At 41.1% G+C, this 25,122-nt stretch overlaps 4 protein-coding genes across 6 annotated transcripts; 1 reads left to right on the forward strand and 3 right to left on the reverse strand.

The window, feature by feature from the left end:
• The first annotated feature begins 3,503 nt into the window (after positions 1-3,503).
• Positions 3,504-9,394, forward strand: gpr137ba (G protein-coupled receptor 137Ba). Its single transcript, XM_036546987.1, has 7 exons — positions 3,504-3,974; positions 5,377-5,426; positions 5,721-5,943; positions 6,773-6,922; positions 7,257-7,385; positions 8,474-8,595; positions 8,876-9,394. The coding sequence occupies exons 1-7, from the start codon at positions 3,597-3,599 to the stop codon at positions 8,985-8,987; spliced, it is 1,164 nt and encodes a 387-aa protein (XP_036402880.1). The 5' UTR covers positions 3,504-3,596; the 3' UTR covers positions 8,988-9,394.
• A 2,860-nt stretch (positions 9,395-12,254) lies between these two features.
• On the reverse strand, positions 12,255-13,339 carry LOC118790323 (serum amyloid P-component-like). The gene is made up of 2 exons (XM_036547233.1): positions 13,282-13,339; positions 12,255-12,895 (listed from the first exon to the last, which is right to left on the reverse strand). The coding sequence occupies exons 1-2, from the start codon at positions 13,337-13,339 to the stop codon at positions 12,255-12,257; spliced, it is 699 nt and encodes a 232-aa protein (XP_036403126.1).
• Positions 13,340-17,879: 4,540 nt separating this feature from the next.
• On the reverse strand, positions 17,880-18,995 carry LOC118790325 (serum amyloid P-component-like). Its single transcript, XM_036547234.1, has 2 exons — positions 18,935-18,995; positions 17,880-18,532 (listed from the first exon to the last, which is right to left on the reverse strand). Exons 1-2 carry the CDS (start codon positions 18,990-18,992, stop codon positions 17,880-17,882), a joined length of 711 nt encoding a protein of 236 aa, XP_036403127.1. The 5' UTR covers positions 18,993-18,995.
• A 2,059-nt stretch (positions 18,996-21,054) lies between these two features.
• LOC118789689 (serum amyloid P-component-like) lies at positions 21,055-24,473 on the reverse strand. 3 transcript variants are annotated; one of them, XM_036546205.1, is made up of 4 exons: positions 24,398-24,473; positions 23,122-23,204; positions 22,812-22,917; positions 21,055-21,778 (listed from the first exon to the last, which is right to left on the reverse strand). In XM_036546205.1, exons 2-4 carry the CDS (start codon positions 23,180-23,182, stop codon positions 21,259-21,261), a joined length of 687 nt encoding a protein of 228 aa, XP_036402098.1. In that variant the 5' UTR covers positions 23,183-23,204; positions 24,398-24,473; the 3' UTR covers positions 21,055-21,258. The 3 variants fall into 3 exon arrangements, with proteins under 3 accessions (XP_036402098.1, XP_036402097.1, XP_036402100.1); XM_036546204.1 differs by having other exon boundaries at positions 23,122-23,229; positions 24,398-24,442; XM_036546207.1 differs by having other exon boundaries at positions 24,354-24,410.
• Positions 24,474-25,122: the final 649 nt, after the last annotated feature.

The following is a 25,122-nucleotide window of genomic DNA, read 5'->3' on the forward strand; positions in this document are numbered from 1 at the left end:
AAAAACTGCATAACATACATGGTCATTATTTTAATGTGGAACACCAAATAGCTCAATATGGCACTAAAAAGGTTTTGTAGCTAGTAATAATTTTCAAGTTGTTTTGTACTTTTGTGATTTTTATGGATATCAATTACCCAAGAAAGTGTACTGCAATCAGGCACTGCTGTAAAAGGCAATACATCCTAAAGTACGGTTACATTTTAAAGCCTCTCCAAAGTATGCATACGCAGAAGCAGCAGTTATATCTATTGTTGGGGGAAAAAGGCAGGAGGGGATATTTCTCCGTGCGGCAAAATCTCTGCACTTTGTGCAGCCTCACCAGTGGGCAAGAGACAAAACGTTCTGTTGTGGTGAAGGGCCATCCCCTTGAGTCTAGACCAAACAAGCCGACTTGTGGAACAATGGGAAGAATGATGAGAAACCATTAACCAAATAGGGCACCTCCATCTCTGACCCAGGCACTGGCATCTCCAGCAGTGTGTGGTGGAGGATGTGTTCCTTGCCCCTCCTTTCAGCCTGGCATCCTTCCTTTTTCTTTGAACGGTCTTAGAGAGCAGAAAAGAGGAACCAGGAGATTAAACCCAAGCTCAAGCTTCCTGCAGACGCTGTTTCAGGAAAGCTGAGCACATCTATTCTTTTTCACACAGGAAACACCAGTTCCTTTGAATACAGTACACAGTCAAGCACATGAATTCATAACTCCTTTCATACAGTCATGTTTTGCAAGTATAAAACAAAATATTTTCCTCAGAGTTGTGAACGTCATCATAATATGGGAAATGTCCAATCTGGTGTGGGATGTTCAGTAAAATTGTTTAAAACATGATGTTTTTTTTAGGCAATGAGGAAATGCACCATACACCTCTGTCATATTCTAAGTACGAACCCTGTGCCATTAAACATTACTCCTTGTATACCTGTGATAAAGTGACAGGATGACAACTGAGTACTGTGGTTAATAGATGAAAGTGCTAAAGGAAAAAAATTGAACAACATTCAATTCATAAGAATGTAATCAAATTCTATCTTAATTCACAGTAAAATTTCAAGCATATTTTGCATGGATGCAAACTGATAAAGTGAATGTTAGAATGTGTACAGTTTAAAAGAATTTTAATGCAAATTGAACCATGTGTAAATGTGTTTTTTTGTTTTATTCAGAATACCGTGATCTTTTATTTACATATTTATAATCTGTGAACAACAGCTCTCTTGCCATAATGTACATATACCTATTCAAGCCTACTGTACTGTACACACCACATATATTTAATGAAGTGGACAGGCAAAATAACTTTTTTATATCCCTCATAGTTCTATTGTGAAACCACTGTTTGACCTAAGCATAAAGAAGAAATTTGACATTAACTGAAAATGAAAAGAAGAAGGGAGCTGATTTTCACTGTGTAACAAATATGTTAATTTGAAAAAGACTGACTTACACCGTATCGGGAAAGTCTTGCCACAGAATAGCATGACAATATATGAAACACTGTGAAAGGATTGCTGAGGTGTACAATGAAGAGTGAAGATGAGGACAAAGAGAGAAAGGAGCTGTGAGTGTAATGTGCACACAGCCCCAAACAGAGTGTGTTTGTGCTGGGTAAACAAGGGGTCAGAGTGCATCATTCGCCCTGCTGGTTCCCCCTCATTAGCGCAGTCTCCCATCTCACTTTGTACTCTCTGACAGCTAAATAACAATCCACAGATTGCATATGAATCCACGCAAGCTTCAGAGAGAATGCTTACAAATCCCGCAGGGGGAAAAAAAGGGTTGCAGGGTCAAAGGCCAGCAAGAGTGACCTATGATTCAGGGTTTCACCCAATTCACATGCCCCAGTGTCCCAGCAAGGGAAAGGACGCACCCTTCCTCTGATAACAATCTCGCCAGGCAGAGTTGCTCTAATGGTGTCCTTGGGAACCCCTTTGTTTACTGTTTTTATTTACAACTGAAGCTGCAATTTCCCAAATGAAACGAGTTGTTAATTGATGCCTATAATGAATTAGCCTTCAGTAATGACCTGCCTGCTACAGCCATATTATGTGCAGCAAGTTTGTTCAAGGACTGGCTAATCGGCTGGGTCTGTTGAGTCAGCTCTGGCATAACTAATGCATTAAGTATTTTCTTTGAAAGAGAAATTTGTCCTTCTCGTGACCTGGAATGTTCGCTCACAGAATCTCTTGTTAGGAACTTGGAATTTGTGGGGTGTTGAAATAGAACAGGGAATGTTGCCAGTTGTTGCATTAATATCACAGTATCTAAACCCAGACTCAATCTAACCACAATTTATGACAGTCTGTCAGCAACAAACTTAGGCAAGTCTTCATATCCAAAATTTGAGGACAAAGCTTCACTGTGGTTAGGCTGAATCTGGGTCTGAGCGATATAAATTTGTTTTGTTATGGTACCTGCATTATGTGAACAGAGATTGACTGCTTTGCAAAAGCCTTAAAAATGGAACATTTTTATGCCCTGGAATATTTTTGCCCTCTGTCTTATTTCTTAATAGCAGTGTCCTTAGCGCAACATGTCTTTTAAGTCTGGATGTAAAAAATAACGTTTGTTTTGTTTTGTTAGCACTAGAGCCTACTGTCAGTTCAGTGCTCATCTTCTTTCTGTTCCTTAAGGATAAGGGTGATTGAATATTGTTCATGTTTCATTCACTGCCTTTAATGGTCTTTTGGGTCTGGATTTGCCAATTACAGATGATTTTTCTTTGCACTTCTCAGCTATGCTTTTGTGAATCAGTCTATGTTGTACTTAATAAAAGAAAAGATATGTATAGAAATTCCACAGTACTTGTAGGTTGTTCCACAGCATTGACCTAATTATCCTATATTTCATAATTAATATAACAAAACTTGACCAAGTAAAAGACACAGTCCACAGATGTGATTTTGCGTTAAATGCATCTCAATTAGACAAAAAAGTAATGAAAAATTGACGGTACAACTGTACACCATATGAACAAAATCCTTCCAGCATGAAGACAGCTAACCTGAAATCTTCTGAGTGAAGAACTGATAAGAGCAAACAGTTGCACACCCGCTGCATGTATTTGCAGATGGGTTTTCTGAATGTCCCACCAGAGCAGCAGATCTGCTTGATGAATGTATTCAGCGAGAGGAGATTCCCCAGCAGGAGGTCATTACAGACATCAGCCCTGCAATGCGTGATATAGAAAACACTCACGTGAAAAGAGAGAAAGGCACAGCAGCCAAGGCGGCGCTCTGGGGGGATTAACCCAGGGGAAACCCTGCACAGGGTTAACAGTACAGTGCTTCGGTCCGGGGAAGGGGCAGGGAGAAGGGACGTCCCGCGCTTGGATCACAGCAAAGCAGCTCCCTGCCAGGTCCTGACAAATGAGCCATTCTGAATAAAGATCATGTGCTCCAGGCTCTGGCCTTCTACAGCAGGAAGTACGTCTCTCTCTCTCTCTCTCTCTCTCTCTCTCTCTCTCTCTGTTTCACACACACACACTGAACCAAGAAAGCTGTGTTTGTATCTCAGGCTACAGAAGTGAGTGGCAGGACCGGGAGGATCCAGGCACCACGGCCCACTTACGACCTGCCGCCTGGGTGCGGAGAGACACATGGAGGCGGCGGCGAGGGAGAAGGGTGCAGCAGGTAACGAGTCCCTGCCGCCCCCCACCCTCAGCCCGGCCGTGCCGCCCTTCGTGAAGCTCGGCCTGACCGTCACCTACACCGTTTTCTACTCCCTGCTCTTTGTCTTCATCTACGCCCAGCTGTGGCTCGTCCTGCGCTACAGGCATAAGCGCTTCAGCTACCAGACCGTCTTTCTCTTCCTCTGCCTGCTGTGGGCCGCGCTGAGGGCCGTGCTCTTCTCCTTCTACTTCAGGAACTTTGTGACGGCCAACTCGCTGGGGCCCTTCGCCTTCTGGCTGCTCTACTGCTTCCCCGTTTGCCTGCAGTTCTTCACCCTCAGCCTGATGAACCTCTACTTCGCCCAGGTGAGCGGGTACAGGGGAGAGCGGAAGGGGCTGATAACTCCAGATCTCATGTAAACTTTACATTACATTGCACTCACTTAGCAGACGTTTTTATCCAGAGTGACTTCCAGCATGAAAGAACAGAAGTGTATCCATTCAAGTTGAATTAGCAACACTGTCAGACCAGGCTAACAACACTCTTAGACCAGTGAGAGCATAATGCACTATTCAAGCCCCACCTCAAGCTGGATGTAGCTCATCATCTGCCTCAAAGATAAAGACAGAAATATTTGTCACAAAGTAGCACCAGATTTCAGGGAAGCACAGCCCTCTTGAGTCTATCCTTCACACTCACCTGGCAAACTTAGGAAACCATCACCGACAGAAGAAGACCTGTTTGCTGGTAGACAGTGGGAGTCCCACAGCTGATTTGCTGAAAGGGTTTTCTCTTTACCCGGTATTCATGTTGTGAAAACCTTGACGGAAGACAAGTTGGAACTGGCAGTCCACAGGACCTCGGAGCCAGCGTACTGTCAAGAACGATTAACTCTCAGGTTCTGATGACATACCACTTTCGGCCATTAATGATCAACCTGGCAAGCGGGGTGAAGAAAGCCAGATCCATTCCCGTGAAAAATCACCCCTGAAAGCACTTCTCACCTGCGATGCCTTCCGTCCTCTGATCTTTAAAGCTGTAGAGCTGGAGGGTTTTATTAGCTTTGTGGAGTAAAATTTTGTAGTTTGGGTTTTTTTTTTTTATGATATTCGGCTCAGTTGTGTGAGTGCCTTGAGTTTGTTTTCTAAAAGGTTGTGCCCAGCACCAGTGATTGTGTTGCAACATTTAGTATTAAATGACTCAGATTTGGCTGACTGTTTACCACATGAATCATAAGAAGCTGGCTAGCTACTCACTGTAGATCCAAAGCATTTAAATTCCTCTATGTCTCTCATGTTTTTTTACGAAAAGATAGGTGACAAAATGTTTGTAATACCAAATGTTGCAAATCTCTTAAGGCCTTAGAGACCAACTGAAACACTAAATACTAAATGTATTCAGGAGTGAATTACAATATTGATGGAATAGTGTAACACAGTATTGATGGAATAGCATGACTAAATTTAACGAATGCATGATCAAATGTTCACAATGTAGTGTGAATCACAATAAGCCATTATTTTAAGATAGTCTGTCAAAAGGAACATCATATTTCCTATTTCACCAGAATCTAAAAGGGAAGCTCAAAAAGAAAAGTAGTAATATTTATTAATTGTAGATATTATTTTGTAGATGTATCTATTTTATCATGTATGTGTGTATTTTAAAATATTATAAAATAATCTTGTTAAAAGAAGCACTCTCCCTATGTTATAAATGAGAGGAAGGAATTTGAATAAATATGTGCGTTATCTCTACCCCATATAGGTTGTCTTCAAGGCAAAATCCAAGTACGCACCAGAACTCCTCAAGTACAGGTAAAATGGAACATTGTATTACAAATGTTCAAAAACCGTTTAGAACACCAGGACCTCTGTAGAGTACTACCACTGTTAAAGAATACAGCAATCCAGACATTTAACTATACAATAATTGTACCCATGTAGACAGCTAAGACTATGATGCAGGATAAGCACCTTGCTTAAGGGTACAACAGCAGCCCCTGAGCTGGAAATCAGACCTGTGATCACTGGGTTACAAGCCCAGCTCCACCGCAAACCCCCACTAACTGTGAAGGTCTCTCTGTTTACTGTGGCTGCCCCTCCTCCCAGGCTGCCCTTGTACCTGGTCTTCCTGTGCGTGAGCCTGGCCTTCCTTTTGGTCAACCTGATCTGCGCCCTGCTGGTGAAAATGACCAGCACTGAGGCAAAGACCATCGTCCTGGTGCGGGTGGCCATCAACGACAGCCTTTTTGTGCTCTGTGCCATCTCTCTGTCCCTCTGCCTCCACAAGATCGCCAAGATGTCCTTAGCCAACATCTACCTGGAATCCAAGGTGAGGTGTGGAGTCACGTGACTGGCGTTACAAGCAGAAATAATCTCCCGATATATGCGTAAAGTCAACACGAAATACAATCTTCTCTTTGTAGAGTAACAGGCAAAACACTGTTCTAGGCTGAATATAAGGCAGTCTTTAAGATAATCAATTGATACTGCCTCACCTTTTACCACACATGTTTATGAAAAAAGAGACACACCCTCTACTTTCGGCATAGACACCTCAAACGTCATATTTAATTTAAGATGACTCCTGGCAGACAAACATAAAGGCATGAAAAAATCCAAATCCATAATTAAGGAACAGCTGAATTAAATTAAATTAACTGGGCAGAATTAAAACCAGCTTGCACTGGGTCCCCGCAGTTAGAACTGGAAAACAGTCATTTTCTCTCCCCCACAAATGACCTGAGCCTTTACACATAGAGGATTACACATTAAGTGCATTACATTCTTCATTGGATGTTAAATAATGTGTGGTTAGGAAGGCTATAGGATTGTATCACATAGGACACACAGGGAAACACAATTTACTACTGACAGCCCAATTTACAGAATCTTGAATTTGGTTCCATAGCAAAAAATCTATACAAATATTTTGTCACGCATCTGAACAGTGAGATTAAATTCTGAACATGAAATCTACATTTTTTGGAATAGCTACCCATTGTCACACCTCACAGGTTTCGCAAAACATATTACTGTCATATCTTGACTCGATCACCACTAAAGCATTAAGTATTTACCACTTAAAATACAGTTTCATCCAAAGTCTCTGGGAATACAACCTAACGTCATGTCTTTTCATTTCCCATAATTCTCTGCAGGGGACATCAGTGTGCCAGGTGACTATAATTGGAGCCACAGTCATCTTCTTGTATATGTCACGGGCCTGCTACAACCTGCTGGTCCTGGCACTCGCGAACATCAAGACCATTAACTCCTTCGACTATGATTGGTACAATGTGTCTGACCAGGTGACATAAATAAGTTTTAATCATCATCATAATAATGATTAGAATATACTAGACTATGTTGCTACTGTATATATTCTGAAAAATCTATACCTTCATCTCAACCACATAACAGAAGTATTTTTAGCGCACTCACTTTATTGCTCAATAGTAATCTCTTGCTGTGTTTTGAACTTGTCAATGCACAGGTAGTGTTGCACGCGAGTTACGCAAACAGTGACCAAGATCAGAGTGCCCTGCTGAATGAGATCAAAGAGATGACCTGCAGAGTGAACAAGGGACGGGTTACCCCATGCTCTGAGTCATGCCCTCTCCCTCGCCGTTATTCTGCCCCCAGGCTGACGTCAGGTCCACTCTTGGGGACGCGGGTTACGTGGTGTTCGGGGTGATCCTGTTCGTGTGGGAGCTGCTGCCCACGTCCCTGGTGGTGTTCTTCTTCAGGGTGCGCAGGCCAGCCCAGGACAGGGTGAGGCGCTCTTGCTGCACTGGCTGCATAAAGCCTTTGTATCACCCCGAGAAATGCCAGCTTTCCAGAAACTGAAAGGATCTCACACACCAGGGAGACTCACGCTTTACGCCTTGTGAACGAGGGAACAGATATGTCATGTGCTCATGTGATCCTATGTCATTATTTATTTGCTTTGGAGGTACTATTATCCAGAGTAACACACATAGCTTTCATTGGATATATTTGTTTAGACAGCTGACATTTGTTGAAGCAGCTAAGTACCTTGCTACAGCAGCATTGTATTTGGGACTCAAACATGCAATTTTATGGTTACAATCTCAGCTGAAAAAACTTGATTTTAATGAAAAACACATCAGAACAGACATTTTATGTCACCTGTAAAAGACCTGCATCCTGTGCACCCTAACACTATGTTTTTTCAATGTGAACGTATCATTAAAAGAATGTTTTGTCAAACACTGAGGTACAGTTTGTCAGTTCAGGAGTTAAGCGTTTCTTTTTGAATCTGAACGTAAATTTCCATGAAAGGGATCAAAGGTTTTCCCTCTCATGGATGTGGTGCTGACCTGAGAACATCAGGATGTATCTATCAATCTATAAGACCAGAATGGGGTGGGCTTTTTTAGGGTCACTTACTGTCTCAAGAGGCTGAGCATGAGAGCAGCCAGTAACCATGACAACAAACTTCTTGACCTCATAATAGTAAACAGCAAATCCCCAAATGAACAGTTCCATAAATAAATACGCTAGATGCCGTCTCATCTACAGCCTGCTTTTTCCCAATGCCTTCCTATTTAAAAAAGAGGGACTTACACAGTGTCTGGAAAGTCTTGCCACAGAATAGTATGACAATATATGAAACACTGTGAAAGGATTGCTGAGGTGTACAATGAAGAGTGAAGATGAGGACAAAAAGAGAAGGGAGCCGTGAGTGCAATGTGCACACAGCCCCAAACAGAGTGCGTTTGTGCTGGGTAAACAGTGGGTCAGAGTCCTTTTCCCCGTGTGGCCATGTTTCCCTTTTCCCCATGTGTCCTAGGACAGACCTTGTGTGAATCTGGATGGATCTTTTTTGCATTTCTCAGAGCATTTCTGGGGTTCCTGGGCGCGTCTTCTCCTCCAGAGCGTATTTCTTCGACAACCCTCGACGATACGACAGCGACGACGACCTGACTTGGAACATCATCTCTCAGAATGCCCAGCCCAGGTGAATGTGGTTTGGTGGTATGGTGTCCCAGTAGCCTGTGTAGCTGAGGGAATGGAGCTCTGGCCCTCACAACCCAGCACAGCCTCCTGCAAAAGACACAACTGCCACAGACCCCAGCACAGGGAGCTATTGTCCCCTGTAATGCGAGCATTATCTCCTCTGAGCTCACAACACCAGAACCCCATAAAGTTGCTGTCAGATTTCACAGTATATCTGAAAACTTTTTACCTCCATCCCATGAACACGTCAGTATCTGTATTGTAACTTTTCCCTTTTACAGCCTGACCCCAGACGACTATGACCAGGACACTCAGAGTGGCAGGTCCATGGATTACATCGCAGCAGGGGAGCTCCACCCAGGTTCAGCTGCAGAAGAGCTCAACCCATTTTGACTGGGCTTACAGCTCCACAGTTCTCTTGTCCACACCTGCGCTGATGACCTCAGTACTCATGGAGCTTCTCATTGTAAGCTCAGAGACGTGTTTCATCTCAGGCCTGGGACCTGTCTTTATATTTAGAGGATGTTTTGGTAAAATTCTGACTGGCTGGCCAAGATTGTGGAATCACGCCCTGTGCAACGTATCTGAAGAGCACACACTCTCAAGTTGTATCCAGTGAAGTTCAGCGCCCCCTAGTGGGTGAGCCCACAATCTGATGCCTTGTCCTGCACTGTCAGCTCACACAGCATGGAGCCTCTTCATCTACCCTCCCTTAACACAGTAACACCTCCCTTTGCCCTCCATTTCAGCCTACAACGGCTGTAAATTTGCTGCGCTGATGAAGTTGTTATTTTGTAATGACCAGCAAACTAAATCACTGGCATTTGGGATATGCTGAACTGCAATGCAATGTCCTACGCTGGAGTTTCAAGCAAAAGTTTTAACAGAGTTGGGACCGTAGTACAGATGGATGATATTTAGAATGGTAATGGTCACATGCTAGTTTGACTGAAGGTGCAGATTAGCATGTGAAAACATGGCTCAGGACCAGAGGTTGGACTGCTCTGCTTTAGATAAACCCAGCTTTGTGTACACAGAGCTTTATTAATTGAGTGGTGCTTTTGGGTCCTCATTGGATGGGTCTATACTATTTCAGCTCTGTCATTTCACCAGCTGCTGGGATGGTCCTGTTTGACTGTAATCGTTTGTTGGGATTGTATACCAGAAAGAGAGGATTTTGCCCAATGGACCACACACTGAACTGACCCACCACCACCACTTACTCACCTGAACTCAGGCCTGTGGGGTTTTACCATTGGACACATGCTCTAAGGAAAGGGCTATCATACAAGGAATAAAACACTATATACAGTACCAATTGAAAGTTTGGATACACCCGATTAAGATAATGGGAAACATGCATTCAAAGACTTTTTGATCTAAAGACTTATGCCTAAATGCTTGAAATTTGTTTCTAGACAGATATAAATAGTGAAGTTGATGCCTGTGTATGAATTTTTTCAAAAAAAATTTTTTTTTTGGCTACTTTGAAGAATAAAAAACATTTGATTTGTTTTTGGTCATTGCATTACATTACTGGCATTTAGCAGACACATTTATCCAGAGTGACTTACATCAGTACAATGCTATCCACGTATACAGCTGGATATTTTACTGAGGCAAAGGTGGGTTAATAACCTTGCTCAAGAGTACAGCAGCAGTGCACCAGCAAGGAATCAAACCAGCAACCTTTCGGTCACAAGTCTTCCTGCTTAACTACTATGCTACACTGCCACCCATTGTATAATTGACCAATAACTTTTTTGGTCATTGCATTATTCCATTTATGTTATTTCATAGTTTAGATGTATTTATTTTTAAAATTTTCTGCATTTTAGAATAATAGTAAAGAAAAACCCTTATATGAGTACGTGTGACCAAACTTTTGACTGGTACTGTAAATACATATTTCGCTAGATATATTGCAAAAGTTGGTTTGTGCAAAACATTTACTTTATCAAGCTGTTTTAAAATCTGCATTGCACAAATATCTGAAATATTAGGAATATATTTCTAAACATATAATGTGGTATTTAAAATGCACTTTTAAAAGAAGGTTATTTCATAAGGTCTCAAACTGTTATTGTAAGAAGAGACATCTCACACCATTCCACTGAGTGAATGCTGTTTTTCATTTCTTTTGACAGCCATTTCCAATGGGGGAAAAGTGTCGGATCTCCTTTTTATATCTGTTGGGTGTAATTTAAATGTGACGTTTTGTCTTCAGGTGCTGTTTCTGTATGTGCCATGATATGTATTGACCCTGAGTTTGGAATAAATGACTCTTTGCATATTGTATGTGTTCGCAGCATGTACATCATCCATGCTTTCACTGTAAATGCCCATACTGGGGTTCACACGGTAAGGGTATTTTGGTCAACTGAACTTTGCTGCTCAATTGAGTTTTAATCGAAATGACGTGTCTGTTCTCATGCAGAGCCAAATAAACAAATGATGCTTGAAAGGTTTTGTTGTGGTCAGACCTGGCACAGTTGTAATGCAGATTGCAATGCCATAATAAATAAATGTCAATTATTAATATGTAAATACTTGTGTGTATAAACCATTCTATCTGAGGAATATGATCTTTACTTTTAAACACAGCACTCCAGTTGCTTTCTTTTAAACGAGGGTAGTTTTCTATGTAGGTACTGGTTATGAGGCCCATGATTCATTGCATTCCATTGTTTGCCAGTGGAAAGGGTACCACTGTGGATGCACTGGTAGGCAGCCATAATTACCCCCACAGTGCCTCCTCTCTGGGCAGCCTGCTCTGCCACATCAGTCTAACCTCCTGAACTCCTCTGCAGTCTTCTATATTTCTGTCTTTGTGTTTGTCGCCTCCTGCTGGCAGCCCAGGGCTGCACTTGTCCTTCTGTGCGCTTTCCTTGTGGGCGGATTCTTCTATTCAAAGAAGCAGCCAGTCTGCTGGATTTTGTCGAAGTAATTGCTTATGGACACACTGCCTACTTCATCTCCTCAATGTGCATATGTGTATGTGTGTGACTGTACACGTGTGCTCTTCACCTCTCCAGAACTGGAACTTGCAGGACAGTTTTTTAGAAAGGAGTTGTAAGAATTGCACTTGCCAGAGCGAGACTCATTTTTATTCTGCCATTTGAATTGAATTGCATTATTTAATAGAGTGTACAACAAAGACAATTTCAGCAAGAACTACAAAAATTTGTGCCACAGTTTAAAAAATTGCAAATCTGAGAGGAATCTGATTTTTTTTTTGTGTCATACTAAACAAACACAGATAGAATTTTCTGTGAGTGACATCATTATGTATCATAGGAATGCGCTCTCCATAAAGACAGAGACACAAGAGATCCAAAGCCATTGCATGCAATACAGTAAAATGGAATGGTCCAAACTGGGAGCTAGATACCAATAACAGAGTCATACATTTTGAAATCCTGAGCAAAAACCCTGAGAACAATAAAATAAAAAAAAAACAGCAAAATGCAGCACTACAATGTCCAGAAACATACCAAACCCCCCACAAGTACACAAAGGTAATGAAATCGATCTCACCAGTGTTGAAAGGAAGATTTCCCAGGTAGAGATTCATGTCTCCACAAAGAAATGACAAATTTTAACCAAATCACTCATTAAGCTTGCATCTTAAAGTATCCACCACTATCAAATATGTAATCATCACCCTAGGCTTTTTACGGCATAACAGCAATCTATCTGGCTGTCTACCACAACCACACGCCCTTGCCTGATATACTCCAGCGCCCTCCAGCTGAGCACATTCCCTGGGGTGAAAGACACATAATTCACAAAACTCTGGATTTCATGGGGAGGGAGGACATAATCCCACATGTGCACATCTGTGATCTCCCCAACAAAAGACTGTGCTTTGTCAAACCTGCCACCGTAGGAGTCCTGCTCTTGGCCAAGCATTATAGATGGAGCTGTTGCTATGGTTCCCCCAACACTTAGAGCCTTCCTGGCACTGCGCTTACCATTCACCCACAGCTGGCCCAGCCCAGCGCCTGAGTCCCAGGTCCCACAGAGGGAGTTCCACTCATTCAGCTCATCTGGCAACCCCGGAAAGGGTATGCACTGATTGGCTACACATAAGTCATATTCACCCTTTGGGTTTTTAAAGAGCAGAAGGCCATTGGCATGGGAAGGGGTGGACAGAGAGAACAGACTCTGGTCTCTGCTGAGATCTGAGAAGAACCTGAGGCAGACCGTCGCAGTGTGGAAGATCTTGTTCACAGCTGGTGTGAGCTTCACATATGCAGTGTTGGACTCCACCGGGAAAGTGAAAGCTTTGCCAGCGAGATCTGAAATTGTTCAAAAACAGCAATAGCAACAACAGTAACAAATTAACTGTCTAGTTATCACCCAATGCATTCACCGTGTTTGTAGGTTTCTTGCTGACCTAAGTCATATTGATTTATGTTTATCCAGTTGTTACATTCCTACCTGCAGTGGATTAAGTAAAAACTGCTCAAAACGTCATAACAGATGTTTAATAACACTAACTGTGCTCACAAATACACATGCATTCAGCATGTCAATTTTAACTTTTCTCAGGCAAGAGGAATTTAGAAAGTTGAAGCTATCAGAGTTAAATGCACACATCCAGCTTGCCATAGCGTTTTGTCTACACAGACTCTCAGGAATGGACTCTGGCACCTCTGATGGCAGAATTGCCAGTGTCTCTCACCTTGGCGCACAGCTGTACAGCAGGCCAGCACAAGGAATAAAAACAGGAGCCTCTTCATCGTTCTTGCTTTGTGTACCCTGGTGTGGAAGCTCAGCAAAGTTTTAATTAAAGATGATGTATGCAAGCGTTCCGCAGTTGCTGTGCAGTGAATCTGTTGGTTTGTAAAACCAGAATATTTTGACTGCAATATAAAGAAGTCCGCTGTCATAATACTGATGACGTTTGTCCAGATGTATGGTGGCCATTTCCCAGGAATCAGGATGCATACAGGAATCAGGGTGTATACAGGATGTAGTTAACAAGTTACATGGAACTCAGAGGTTTGCAATCACCTGCAAGTGGTACTATAAACTACTGGAATATTTCATGTAAAGGTCATTATTTTGCATTGCAGAAAATACAAAAACTGTTGAGTTTTGGACTGTGAACCATTTGAAATGCATCACATTATCACTGCCTTGAACACAGATGAGAGCAGTGGAGGTCAGTGAGTTAGTACCCTTTCAATGCACACTAACAGTGCCTTGGCATCCCCGCATTGTTACATATGAACACTACCTTGTTACAACGGTGCATCACCTTGAAAACTCATATTACATAACTTTGTCATTGTCATTTAGAAGATGTTCTTAGCCAGAGTGACTTACAAAGTGCATCTAATAAAGTACACTTCCACATATATAATTCAGTGGATATTTGATGAGATTTGATGTTGTTATAGTGATATTTTTATATGGCTCAGAGCCTGACAAAGGCATTGCACCTGGCTGTATGCAAAGGTTGTCAACTCCCTGTGTAGATATCATAAAAAGATGTGTGTTATACTCTACGGCCTGCCAGCTATGAATATATTCTGGTCAGAAGGTTAAGTGGCCCAAATAACTGGGCTTCACATGCGGAAAGACTGTAATCCCAAATCTGCTTATCAGAAACTTGCCCCACAAATGTATCAGACCATGAGAATCCTGATCCTACTCAAGAATTATGATGGGAGTTCCAGTGATGGAACTTGCTGACTGGATGGCTTACCTACAGCTGGGCTGCTCATTCATGCAGAGCTCGGTCAGTCCTGTGGAGCCACTGAATCAGTTCATCTGTCAATCCTCAGACGTCACTGCCAGCATCAGCAGTGTAGTTACCTGTAGTACAAAGGATCTTATTCAGAGCTGGTGCAAGCTTCATCTTAGCAGTGTTAGACTCCTTTGGGAACACAAAGGCTGCTGGTGTGGTCTGTCAAAACTGCAAAGAAGAGGATTCTGACTGCTTTCTGTGAATATACTCGCTTTAATGTCACAAGCACATGAAAAGCTTGCCTGCAGAATTGATTCAAATGGGTGAACATGTACCTCAGACAGGATGAGGACAGAGGTCACAGCAATGGCTGAAAGATAACTGCACTCTTTTAGCAATTTTGACAGAATACCACCTCCTATCCTTCTCTTTATATTTAGCAACAAGACATGAGATATGAGGCACTTTATATTAAGTTCCCCATGAATAAAATATTAGCCTGTATTAATGTCATTAACATTAATAATTTTGCAGTCCCTGAGTGTTTTCATTCTTTTCTCTCGTTTCACTCTGTCATTATTGCTAAGTGTCCCTTTAGAACATGCAATTGGGGTGTTGTCAGCAGCCACACAACAGCAGGTTTCCTCTTCAGAATGGGAACAGGATTTTAAAAAAATCACCTTTAATGATTAACAATGACAAGATATCATGATTGGTTTTCCTACTCTCACACACATGAGAGTAGCTAATGTTCAGGCTGACTCCCCCAAACCTTGAATCATACTGATATACAATACTTTCATGGTTTTGTATGTAGTTCCTGGTTATGATGTCTATGATTCATTAGATTATATTGTTTTCCAGTGGAAAGGGTTCCACTGTGGATGCACTGGTAGACAGCCATAATTACCTCCACAGTGCTTCCTCTCTCGGCAGCCTGCTCTGCCACACCATGCAGCTTTACTGACCATTTACACCTCATGATGACAATGATAAAGATGAAGATGATGATGGGCATCGGTTGGTTGTTGTGGTTAAGACACTGAGCTTACAAGGTCGCAGGTTTAAGGGGGCCAGGAGGAGGACTGTTGTCATACCTTTGAGGAGAGTACTGAATCTGAAGTTAATATCCAGCTTAGAAAATAGACGACATACAAGCTGTACAAGCTGGCAAAGATAAGGGACTCTGCTAATGTAACAAAGATGGCACTTTTGATGTTATACATGAGTGAGATCATGACTAAAGTTGTGATGATGATGGTAATGATGAGGAAAAGGATCCATTTATTACAAGTTGTGCTCTGAGTTGTTGTAGGGCATAAGACAGCCACTAGATAGAGAATTTTGCACTAACATCAGGTAGAAAGGATAATAAGAGATAGTGATCTAATCAGTGGAAGTATCTGCAGTCTGTTTAATCTGAACAGGTCACAGTGAAAATGAAGCAGAGGCTTGGAGCTGTTTATAGAGTTTGGCCAGCTGTGGGAGTGAGAGGGGGCCCTCCTTTGTGGTTCCCAGTGCCTGGCCATATTGTTCTTGGCTAAATCAGTTTGTCTCACACTCTTTCTTTTGCAATTAATGAGAACAGTATTTTGGTTTCCATGCTTTCTAAAGATAGAGAGAGCTTCATTACTTCCAATGTTTGCTGAAGAACTACATTATATGTAGTGAACCAGGTTAGCCACCAGGTGCCTCCAGCATTGCAAATAGTTCAGCTGTTATTGAAATATCTCTTATGCTTATCTTTTCATTTTCCTCACCCATGTCCCTCCTACAATATGGTGGTGAAATGAATGACAACTGGAGCTTAGCAAAGATGTGCACAGTATTGGTAACAGCTGGACAAAAGATCCATTCAGATGTTCTAGTCTCTGCAGTCTTCTATATTTCTATCTTTGTGTTTGTCGCCTCCTGCTGGCAGCCCAGGGCTGCACTTGTCCTTCTGTGCGCTTTCGTCGCAGATGGATTCTTCTATTCAAAGAAGGAGCCAGTCTTCTGGATGGCAGCTTCTACTTTTGTGGAAATAATTTCTAATGGACACACCGCTGACTTCATCTCCTCAATGTGTGTATATGCTTGTGTGTGCGCGCGCGCACGAATACACACGTGTGCTCTTTGCATCTACAGAACTGGAACTTGCCGGACAGTTCTGTTGAAAGGAGTTGTAAAAAGTGCACTTGCCAGGGTGAGACTCGTATGTATTCTGCCATTTGAAGTGTGCTGCATTATTTAAAAGAGTGTACAACAAAGACAATTTAAGGAAGAATTTTAAAAAATTTTGTTTAAATAATTGTGAATCTGAGAGGGATCTGATTTTTTGTGTCATACTAATCAAATACAAACAGGATTTTCTGTGATTGACATAATTATTTATCATAGGAATGTGCTCTCTATAGGAATGGACTCTTCAGTCAGGAAACCATGTCAGAACAACAGTATGTCACATTACTTATGTTTGGAAATGAAGATCAGTGGTCCTAGAATTCTTTTAATGTCAGTGCAAAGTGTCAGTGTAAAGACAAACACACCCAGAAACACAAGATATCCAAGTTCATTGCATGTAATAGAATAAAATGGCACTGTCTAAACTTGTAGCTAGAACACAATAACATACGTTTTGAAAGCATCTACATTAATCTCCCCAGCAATATTACCAAAGCATTTATAAGGTGAACTTAATGAGCAAATATTTCAAATATCGAGCTACATAAAACCTATACATCAACATGTTACATGTACAGTGCTCCACACACAATTTGTGGATTTATGAGATACCACATTAAAATCAAAGAGTACATAATTCAATAACATGCTTCTGGAATGTGTGTCATGTTTTGTGACATATAGCATGACATACTTGTGTGGCATATATGTCACCTTAGTTCAAAACACAACAATATAAAAAAAAATGCAAAGGAAAAAAAAAGCTTATATGCCTATATAAATCTCTAAGGCATGCACCACAAAACACTAATCCTGGGCAAACACCCTGAAAGTGACAGAACAAAAATGATATTACAGTGAAATACAGTACTGCAATGTCCAGAAACATCTTATCAAACCTCCACAGGTATACAAAGGTAATGAAATTGATCTCATCAGTATTGAAAGGAAGGATTCCTGGGTAGAGATTCATGTCTCCACCAAGAAATGATGGATCTTCACCAAAGCACTCCTTATGTTTGCAGCTTAAAGTATCCAGCACTATCAAATATGTAATCATCACCCTAGGCTTTTTACGGCATAACAGCAATCTATCTGGCTGTCTACCACAACCACACGCCCTTGCCTGGTATACTCCAGCTGGTGCTGACATATATGTCATGAGAGGTAGATACATGAATCCATACCCTCTAGCAGACCAGACCACTACAAAACATCATCTCTCTAGGCTTTTTGAATTGACTGAGTTGAAATGGAACTTTACCCAACTCTGTTATGTATGTTAGTTATGTCACACTCTTTGGCATATGCTTTACAGAACCACTACACAGAGGTTTCATCTCAAAGACAGCAGAAGACAACCTAAAACTGCACAATACTTCTGGAGTATGGTGTCAAGTCTATGCCTCATCTGTTACGAGACTTCAAAAGTCATAGGGTGTTGTTGTGTTGTAAATCCCCATGACAGCAATCTGGCTGTCTTCCACAACCACGTACCCTTGCCTGGTATACTCCAGCGCCCTCCAGCTGAGCACATTCCCTGGGGTAAAACTCACATAATTCATAAAACCCTGGATTATATGGGGATGGAGCACGTAGTCCCACATGTGCACATCTGTGATCTCCCCAACAAAAGACTGTGCTTTGTCAAAGCCGCCACCGTAGGAGTCCTGCTCTTGGCCAAGGATTATGGATGGAGTTCCTGCTATGGATCCCCCAGCACTTAGAGCCTTCCTGGCACTGCGCTTACCATTCACCCACAGCTGGCCCAGCCCAGTGCCTGAGTCCCAGGTCCCACAGAGGGAGTTCCACTCATTCAGCTCATCTGGCAACCCCAAAAGGGTTATGAACTGATTGGCAACCCATAAATCATATGCACCCTTTGGTTTTTTATAGAGCAGAAGGCCATTGTCATGGGAAGGGGTGGACAGAGAGAACAGACTCTGCTCTCTGCTGAGATCTGAGAAGAACCTGAGGCAGACCGTTGCAGTGAAGAAGATCTTGTTCACAGCTGGTGTGAGCTTCACATATGCAGTGTTGGACTCCACCGGGAAGGTAAGAGTTTTGCCAGCAAGATCTGAAATTGTTCAAAAACAGCAATAGCAAGAACAGTAACAAATTAACTGTCCAGTTATCACCCAATGCATTCACTGTGTTTGTAGGTTTCTTGCTGACCTAAGTCATATTGATTTATGTTTATCCAGTTGTTACATTCCTACCTGCAGTGGATTAAGTAAAAACTGCTCAAAACGTCATAACAGATGTTTAATAACACTAACTGTGCTCACAAATACACATTCACTCAGCATGTCAATTTTTCTCTTTTCTCTTCTCAACTTTTCTCAGGCAAGAGGAATTTAGAAAGTTGAAGCTATCAGAGTTAAATGCACACATCCAGCTTGCCATAGCGTTTTGTCTACACAGACTCTCAGGAATGGACTCTGGCACCTCTGATGGCAGAATTGCCAGTGTCTCTCACCTTGGCACACAGCTGTACAGCAGGCCAGCACAAGGAATAAAAACAGAAGCCTCTTCATTGTTCTTGCTTTGTGTACCCTGGGTGGAAGCTTGGCAAGGTTTTAATTAAAGATGATGTGTGCAAATGTTCCTCAGTTGCTGTGCAGTGAATCTGGTTGTCTTTAAAACATGTGTAATTTGCCCACTATATAAAGAAGCCCTCTGTATCATAGTGATGACACGTCAGCCATATATAATCATTTAGTTATTTATCTGACCATAATATGGTGATTTACTTTGAAGAGTTACAGTATTTTTCTACTCATAAACATGCATTATCTACATTTCAGTGGAGGCCAATTCCTTTTACCAGAAATCATATACAGGAATTAGTCAATGAGTAACATGGGCCTCAGAGTTTACAATCAGCTGAAAGTGGTTCTAGAAATAAGTGGAAGATCTCATGATAAGATTATTACTTTACGCAAGTAAAATGCAAGAAAATGCAAGTACTGTTGTGTTGTGCATAATGAGCCATATGAAATGCATTACATTATCAGCGCCTTAAATTTAGAGGAGAACAGAAGTCAGTGCCTTGAATATAGATGAGAGCAGTGGAAGTTAGTGAGTTAGCACCCTTTCAACAAGCTCCTTATTCAGTGCCTTTGGCATCCCTGCATTGCTACATGTGGAAACTACATGGTTTACATTGGTGCATCGCCTTGACAAATTACATGACATTACATTATTATTGTCACTTAGAAGATGCTCTTATCCCAAGTGACAAAATGCATCTAATAAAGTGGCATGAAAAGTGGTACAAACAGGACACTACTAACCTCATATGCCCAGGTGTCAGTGCCAAACATAGTGACGTGAGCACAAGTACTACACCATTCCGAACACAATTAATAATTTTGCAGTCCCTGTTTTTAAAATCCATTAATTGTGTTGCAATGCTCGTCCCAAAGAAACTTACAAACTGTCACTGTACGTCAGTTGCAACTATAAAGCCCAAGTTAACTTGCTCTGTACTGCCTGTACTAAAGCCGTCGGTCACTTCAAAGTCACTTGAATATTAAATAATGTGTCCTTAATATAAAGTGTGTGTGACCCACTATAATTTAACAATTTCCTCCATAAGTTCAATAAAATTAAAAATATCTCACCCCTACAGATGGACAGAGAGGTGGCCAACAGAGAGAGTGAAAACACAAGTGTTTTCATTCCTCTATCTCTTTTGACTCTGTGTCACCGTTGCTAAGTTTTCCTTTAGAACATGCAATTGGGGTGTTGGCAGCAGCCACACAACAGTAGGTTTCCTCTTCAGAATGTGTAATTCTTATTCCTCATATGAGAAAGTCACCTCAGAATTGCATTACTGATTTTAGCTGGCAGTGTTTTGCTATTGTATTGTTTACTTTACATGCAGACTGAGTTAAACAAAGTATGTGTCTTATCATGGGTGGTGATTACCTGTGGCCCTTCTAAAACTGAACCTTTATCTGTAATCACATGAGTATCATAACTGTGTTGCATGGAAAGCAGGAATTTAAAAAAATAATCTTTAATGATTAACAATAACAAGATATTGTTGGTTTTCCTACTCTCACACACATGAGAATAGCTAATGATTCCTGGAGCTGTTACCTGCTACCTTGGGTCGCCATCTCTTGGACCCACCTCTTCTCAGTACTGGCTCCAGACTGGTGCAATGAGCTTCCTGCCGAGATTCGTACAATCGACTCCCTGGGTGCCTTAAAGAGAAAGCTGAAAACTCATCTTTTCAAGCTGTATCTCTGGTCTACCTTCTTCTCTATCTATCATATCTATTTCTATTTTCTATTTAAAAAAACACTCTACACTAGTTTAGCACCAAATTCCGTATCCTACTGACCTCTTGTAAGACTTCTCAATAACCACTCTTAGCATAGTAATGCACTTATTTGGAAGTCACTCTGGGTAAGAGTGTCTGCTAAATGATGTAATGTAATGTAATGTAATGTAATCACTCATTCAGTTTTTGATTTGGCTATCAATTAGTTTCAAAATGATAAAAAAAAACTCCTAAATAAACGTGAATACCACAAACAATAAATACAAAGTTATGACTTCAATTAGGTATTTTATTTTTATGTTCCGTTTTTGGGATGTGTTAGATTTATTACATTTATTTATTGTATTGTTATGTTTAAAAAATGACAGAGCATGGCTGAAAGCAGTGTGTTTTTATACATTACATAGCATTGCATAAAACAAAGTGAAATGAGAGTGAATAATGTAAAAGACAGTTATATCACAGACAGATCTGCCTGTCATGGGAAACCCCTGTGTACCTTTAGGACTTTATGAATAACACAAGACAGTCTGCTTCTTTTCCACAGCCACTTGACCATGTGTAGTGAACTCTAACGCTTGCCAGTTGAGAACGTTCCCTGGTGTGAAGGACAGCTGACTCATATATAGCTGGATTTCACACGGAGACAGGACATGATCCCACATGTGCACATCTGTGAGATGCCCAACAAAAGACTTCTGAACGTGAAAGCCCCCACCGTAAGAGTCCTGCTTTTGACCGAGGGTTATGCTGGGAGTTCCTACAGGAGAAACCCACGAGACAGTGGCCTTCCTGGAGCTGGGCTGCCCGTTCACCCACAGCTGGGCAAGTCCAGTGCCCGTGTCCCAGGTCCCACAGAGGGAGTTCCAGTCACTCAGCTTGCCCGGCAGCCCCCAAAAGAAAACAGCCTTATTTCCTGTGTACACACCGTACTCGCCCGAGCTGGGTGTGTACAGACCAAATCCATTGATGCAGGAAGGGGTGGCAAATGAGAAGACACTCTGGGATCTGCTGAGGTCTGAGAAGAACCTTTAAAAACAGACATTTTAAAGTGAGAGATCAAATGACCACACACTATCTACTGCAAATCAATCATTTCCGTGGCAGGGTAATAGGCAGAGAAATGTAGAGAACCTCATAATTATCTTGGCTTAGTAAATTTCATCCCCTTTTCTGTACAACAAATAACCACAACATTTTCAGTTACCCTTACAGTTAAATATGGCTGGGAAAAAATATATCTGCTTGGGACACCGTTCATTTTCTCTAAGGGGAAACCTAGATAAGGCCAACTGAAGATTACCTTTTGCTTCTCAGTATTTACTAGTTACCTTCAAGTAAAACAGTTACACCATATACACACCAGATCTCACATCTAATTTAATCTAGATCCACACAAGGTAACTCAAGGGCATAGTGTTTCAGTGAGAGGAGTCTAAATCTATTCATTGTATACTTGTTCAGGACGTTATTGTGGAAATTATTTTTTTGCCATACTGCAGCAACTGAACTGTAAAACACTTGATATTTTACAATTAAGGTTCTGTTATGTGAATTATATCATAATTTGTGTGAAATGTTTTTTTTTGTAAACAACCTCGGGTAGGATTATCTTACCTTATCAAGTATTATTTTACAACAAAGGCATAAGTTGTTCTTTGATAACAGTGTTATTGTTAGCACTCTTAAATGCATAATGTGATATTGCACACACTTTCTACAGCAGGGGGGAACAGAGTCTATTCAGCCTGACAGATCTCGTTGGGAAGGATAATGAAAGTCAGCTGGAAAACATAGAATCACACGCAATGCACTAAACAGCCTACAAGGTATTGATTGAGAGTTAAGACTCATGACTTGTTTTGCAACTGACTTAGTGCTTTTGTTTTATTGTCTTTGTCAAATTAGTTCAGTTGAAGGTTGTTTATCAATTATTTTATGAAATACATTATGAGGACTTGGGTATTGCACAAAGGTGTATCACCTATGTTTGTATCTATTTGTTTGCATTGCAAAATTGAGCTGGACATGGGCCTCTGCAACCATGATGACTCATATTTACCTCAGGCAAACAGTCATAGTTTTAAAGTTTTGCTCCCTGACACCGATGAGCTTCACATGGGCAGTGTTGGACTCCAAAGGGAAGGTGAAGACTTTGTCTGTGAGATCTGTTGACATTGAGAGGGAAAAAATAATGTTTTATAAATCTTAATAAGCTGTTCACACATTTTCTATAAACACCTTTCTGTCTGCTGGGAAGCAAATAATCCCATTACCACCTTAACACACTTTCCCAACAAAAACACAGGACAACGTCTGAATGACATTGGAGACCCGTGTTCCTAATCAAAACTTTATTGTGCATCTCTTACCTTGAGGCTCAGCATAGCAGACAGTGAAGAGGAGAAGGCAAAACAGAAGAGGCTGCATCATTACTAGCAAAGCAGATTTTCCTCTGGAAGATCATTTATGAGAAGAAACTTGTTCAATATGAAATGAAGAAAAGGAAAAATACACAGTATAACCTATGTGCTAACTATATAGCCACCAATAAATACATTTATGTAGCAAGTGGTAACAAATGTAACAAAACAGATTTCTCATTATTAGCAAATTATACAATCAGCACTGTGTTGAGGCTACGGAGGCCTAAAACTTGCATGTTAATATAAATTCCAAAGACGGCCAAGGCTCCCGGGTTGGTATATACCAATACATAACATACTGCTTTTTGAAGTGCATTAGTTCACTCTTATTAGCTAATGGGCTTGATATAACCTCATAACTGGTACACATTTGCCTTGATGATAAAGACAAAGGCATTTATTCTGGTTAAAAAAAAAATCTAAATTAGAATGGTTTACATAGGATGTAAAGGATTGCTCTTAGGATAGGATATAACCTGGATATAACCTGGATATAACACCAGTGTTGTATATTACTAAGTGTTAGTAGCTCCTTGAGCCAATCACATTTAGAGGGCACAACAAGTAATAAATCACTGGTGTGGATAGGATACAAGTGATATCTGGCCTGCATAGTCTCCTTGACAAGATAAACATTTGTGCAAGCGTTCAGATAGAGCATCTCATAGTTCAAACTTTTGTTGACACACAGGTAAGTTCACTCCAAAAGCTATGGGGAAATGTCAACATGAAAAAGTGGTACAGCAGACTAAACATGAATTTCCAAATTCAGCCATAAAACTAATTCTATGAAACCAAAGGCTGTTCTTCTCTGCTAAAATGGCTTTAGAGGTCATGATCACATAATCCTCCAGGCATTCCCTATGTAACACCAGTTCACACAGAGTCAAAGAATTCAATAGCATTTTAAAAGAAATTCATTATTTGCACTAGCAAAACTGAATAGTAGCTTGCCCTCTCACAACTAATCCCATCTGATGATCGTCACCATACCCAAAACAAACAGTTTGATAATGATTAAAAAAAAAAACATTTAATGATACTGATCTGTCAGCGTGCACTGAATATTGGGTTCTTTTTCATACATACACAATTAACAGTCACAACAAATATGAAGTAAAATATGTTACTAGCAGTAATAAAAATTGAAAAGAGAAAAGTTAGTTATCTTTAATTACATTTTACTTTATGACTGTATTGCAGAACGACGAAACGATCTTACCCTTTGGCAACTGTGACCAGGAACTAAACTCTGGAATCACAAAAGATTGATTTCCCGATACTGAGGCAATACACAGATGAGCTCCCTCTAGTGGAAAATGAATACAAAACAGACAAGCGTGTTTTCATTTACTTCAGACTAATCGTCCTATCAAAAATGTCTGACTATAAATGTACTAACTGCATGTTCTTGCACATGGGGAAATCAAGATGCATGCAGAGCATGGTATATTATCAACAGACAGAAACTGAGCCAACTGGTTAACTATGCAATTTGAATAGGGAATTAGACTGTTAGAACAATACAAGAGGCAAAACCAAGCAGAGAGCAGATGCATTGATGCCAGGCTGTGCACAGTGCTGAAAAGATCCTATAGGGTTAGACCAGATTATGCAGGTTTCTGTCGCGCGGAGCCGCTGATGTACACGTTCATTTCCCTGGATGGCGTGATACCGGCGTGTCAGATGACAGAGGCTGCAGGTGGCATAATTAAAAGTTTCTCTAAAAGTTGACTCTCAGGAATGGACTCTGGCACCTCTGATGGCAGAATTGCCAGTGTCTCTCACCTTGGCGCACAGCTGTACAGCAGGCCAGCACAAGGAATAAAAACAGGAGCCTCTTCATTGTTCTTGCTTTGTGTACCCTGGGTGGAAGCTTGGCAAAGTTTTAATTAAAGATGATGTGTGCAAATGTTCCTCAGTTGCTGTGCAGTGAATCTGGTTGTC

Source organism: Megalops cyprinoides, chromosome 15 (genome assembly GCF_013368585.1).
Source record: "Megalops cyprinoides isolate fMegCyp1 chromosome 15, fMegCyp1.pri, whole genome shotgun sequence".
Lineage (NCBI taxonomy): Eukaryota > Metazoa > Chordata > Actinopteri > Elopiformes > Megalopidae > Megalops > Megalops cyprinoides.

Excerpts from the sequence above, each read along its gene's own strand:
- gpr137ba (XM_036546987.1), top strand. The coding sequence starts at position 3,597 with ATGGAGGCGGCGGCGAGGGAGAAGGGTGCAGCAGGTAACGAGTCCCTG. Across the intron at positions 6,923-7,256 it reads GGTACAATGTGTCTGACCAG|GCTGACGTCAGGTCCACTCT; the intron begins GTGACATAAATA and ends TTCTGCCCCCAG. Across the intron at positions 8,596-8,875 it reads TCTCAGAATGCCCAGCCCAG|CCTGACCCCAGACGACTATG; the intron begins GTGAATGTGGTT and ends TCCCTTTTACAG.
- LOC118790323 (XM_036547233.1), bottom strand. The coding sequence starts at position 13,339 with ATGAAGAGGCTCCTGTTTTTATTCCTTGTGCTGGCCTGCTGTACAGCT. Across the intron at positions 12,896-13,281 it reads CTGTACAGCTGTGCGCCAAG|ATCTCGCTGGCAAAGCTTTC; the intron begins GTGAGAGACACT and ends GAACAATTTCAG.
- LOC118790325 (XM_036547234.1), bottom strand. The coding sequence starts at position 18,992 with ATGAAGAGGCTTCTGTTTTTATTCCTTGTGCTGGCCTGCTGTACAGCT. Across the intron at positions 18,533-18,934 it reads CTGTACAGCTGTGTGCCAAG|ATCTTGCTGGCAAAACTCTT; the intron begins GTGAGAGACACT and ends GAACAATTTCAG.
- LOC118789689 (XM_036546205.1), bottom strand. The coding sequence starts at position 23,182 with ATGATGCAGCCTCTTCTGTTTTGCCTTCTCCTCTTCACTGTCTGCTAT. Across the intron at positions 22,918-23,121 it reads CTGCTATGCTGAGCCTCAAG|ATCTCACAGACAAAGTCTTC; the intron begins GTAAGAGATGCA and ends CAATGTCAACAG. Across the intron at positions 21,779-22,811 it reads ACTATGACTGTTTGCCTGAG|GTTCTTCTCAGACCTCAGCA; the intron begins GTAAATATGAGT and ends CTGTTTTTAAAG.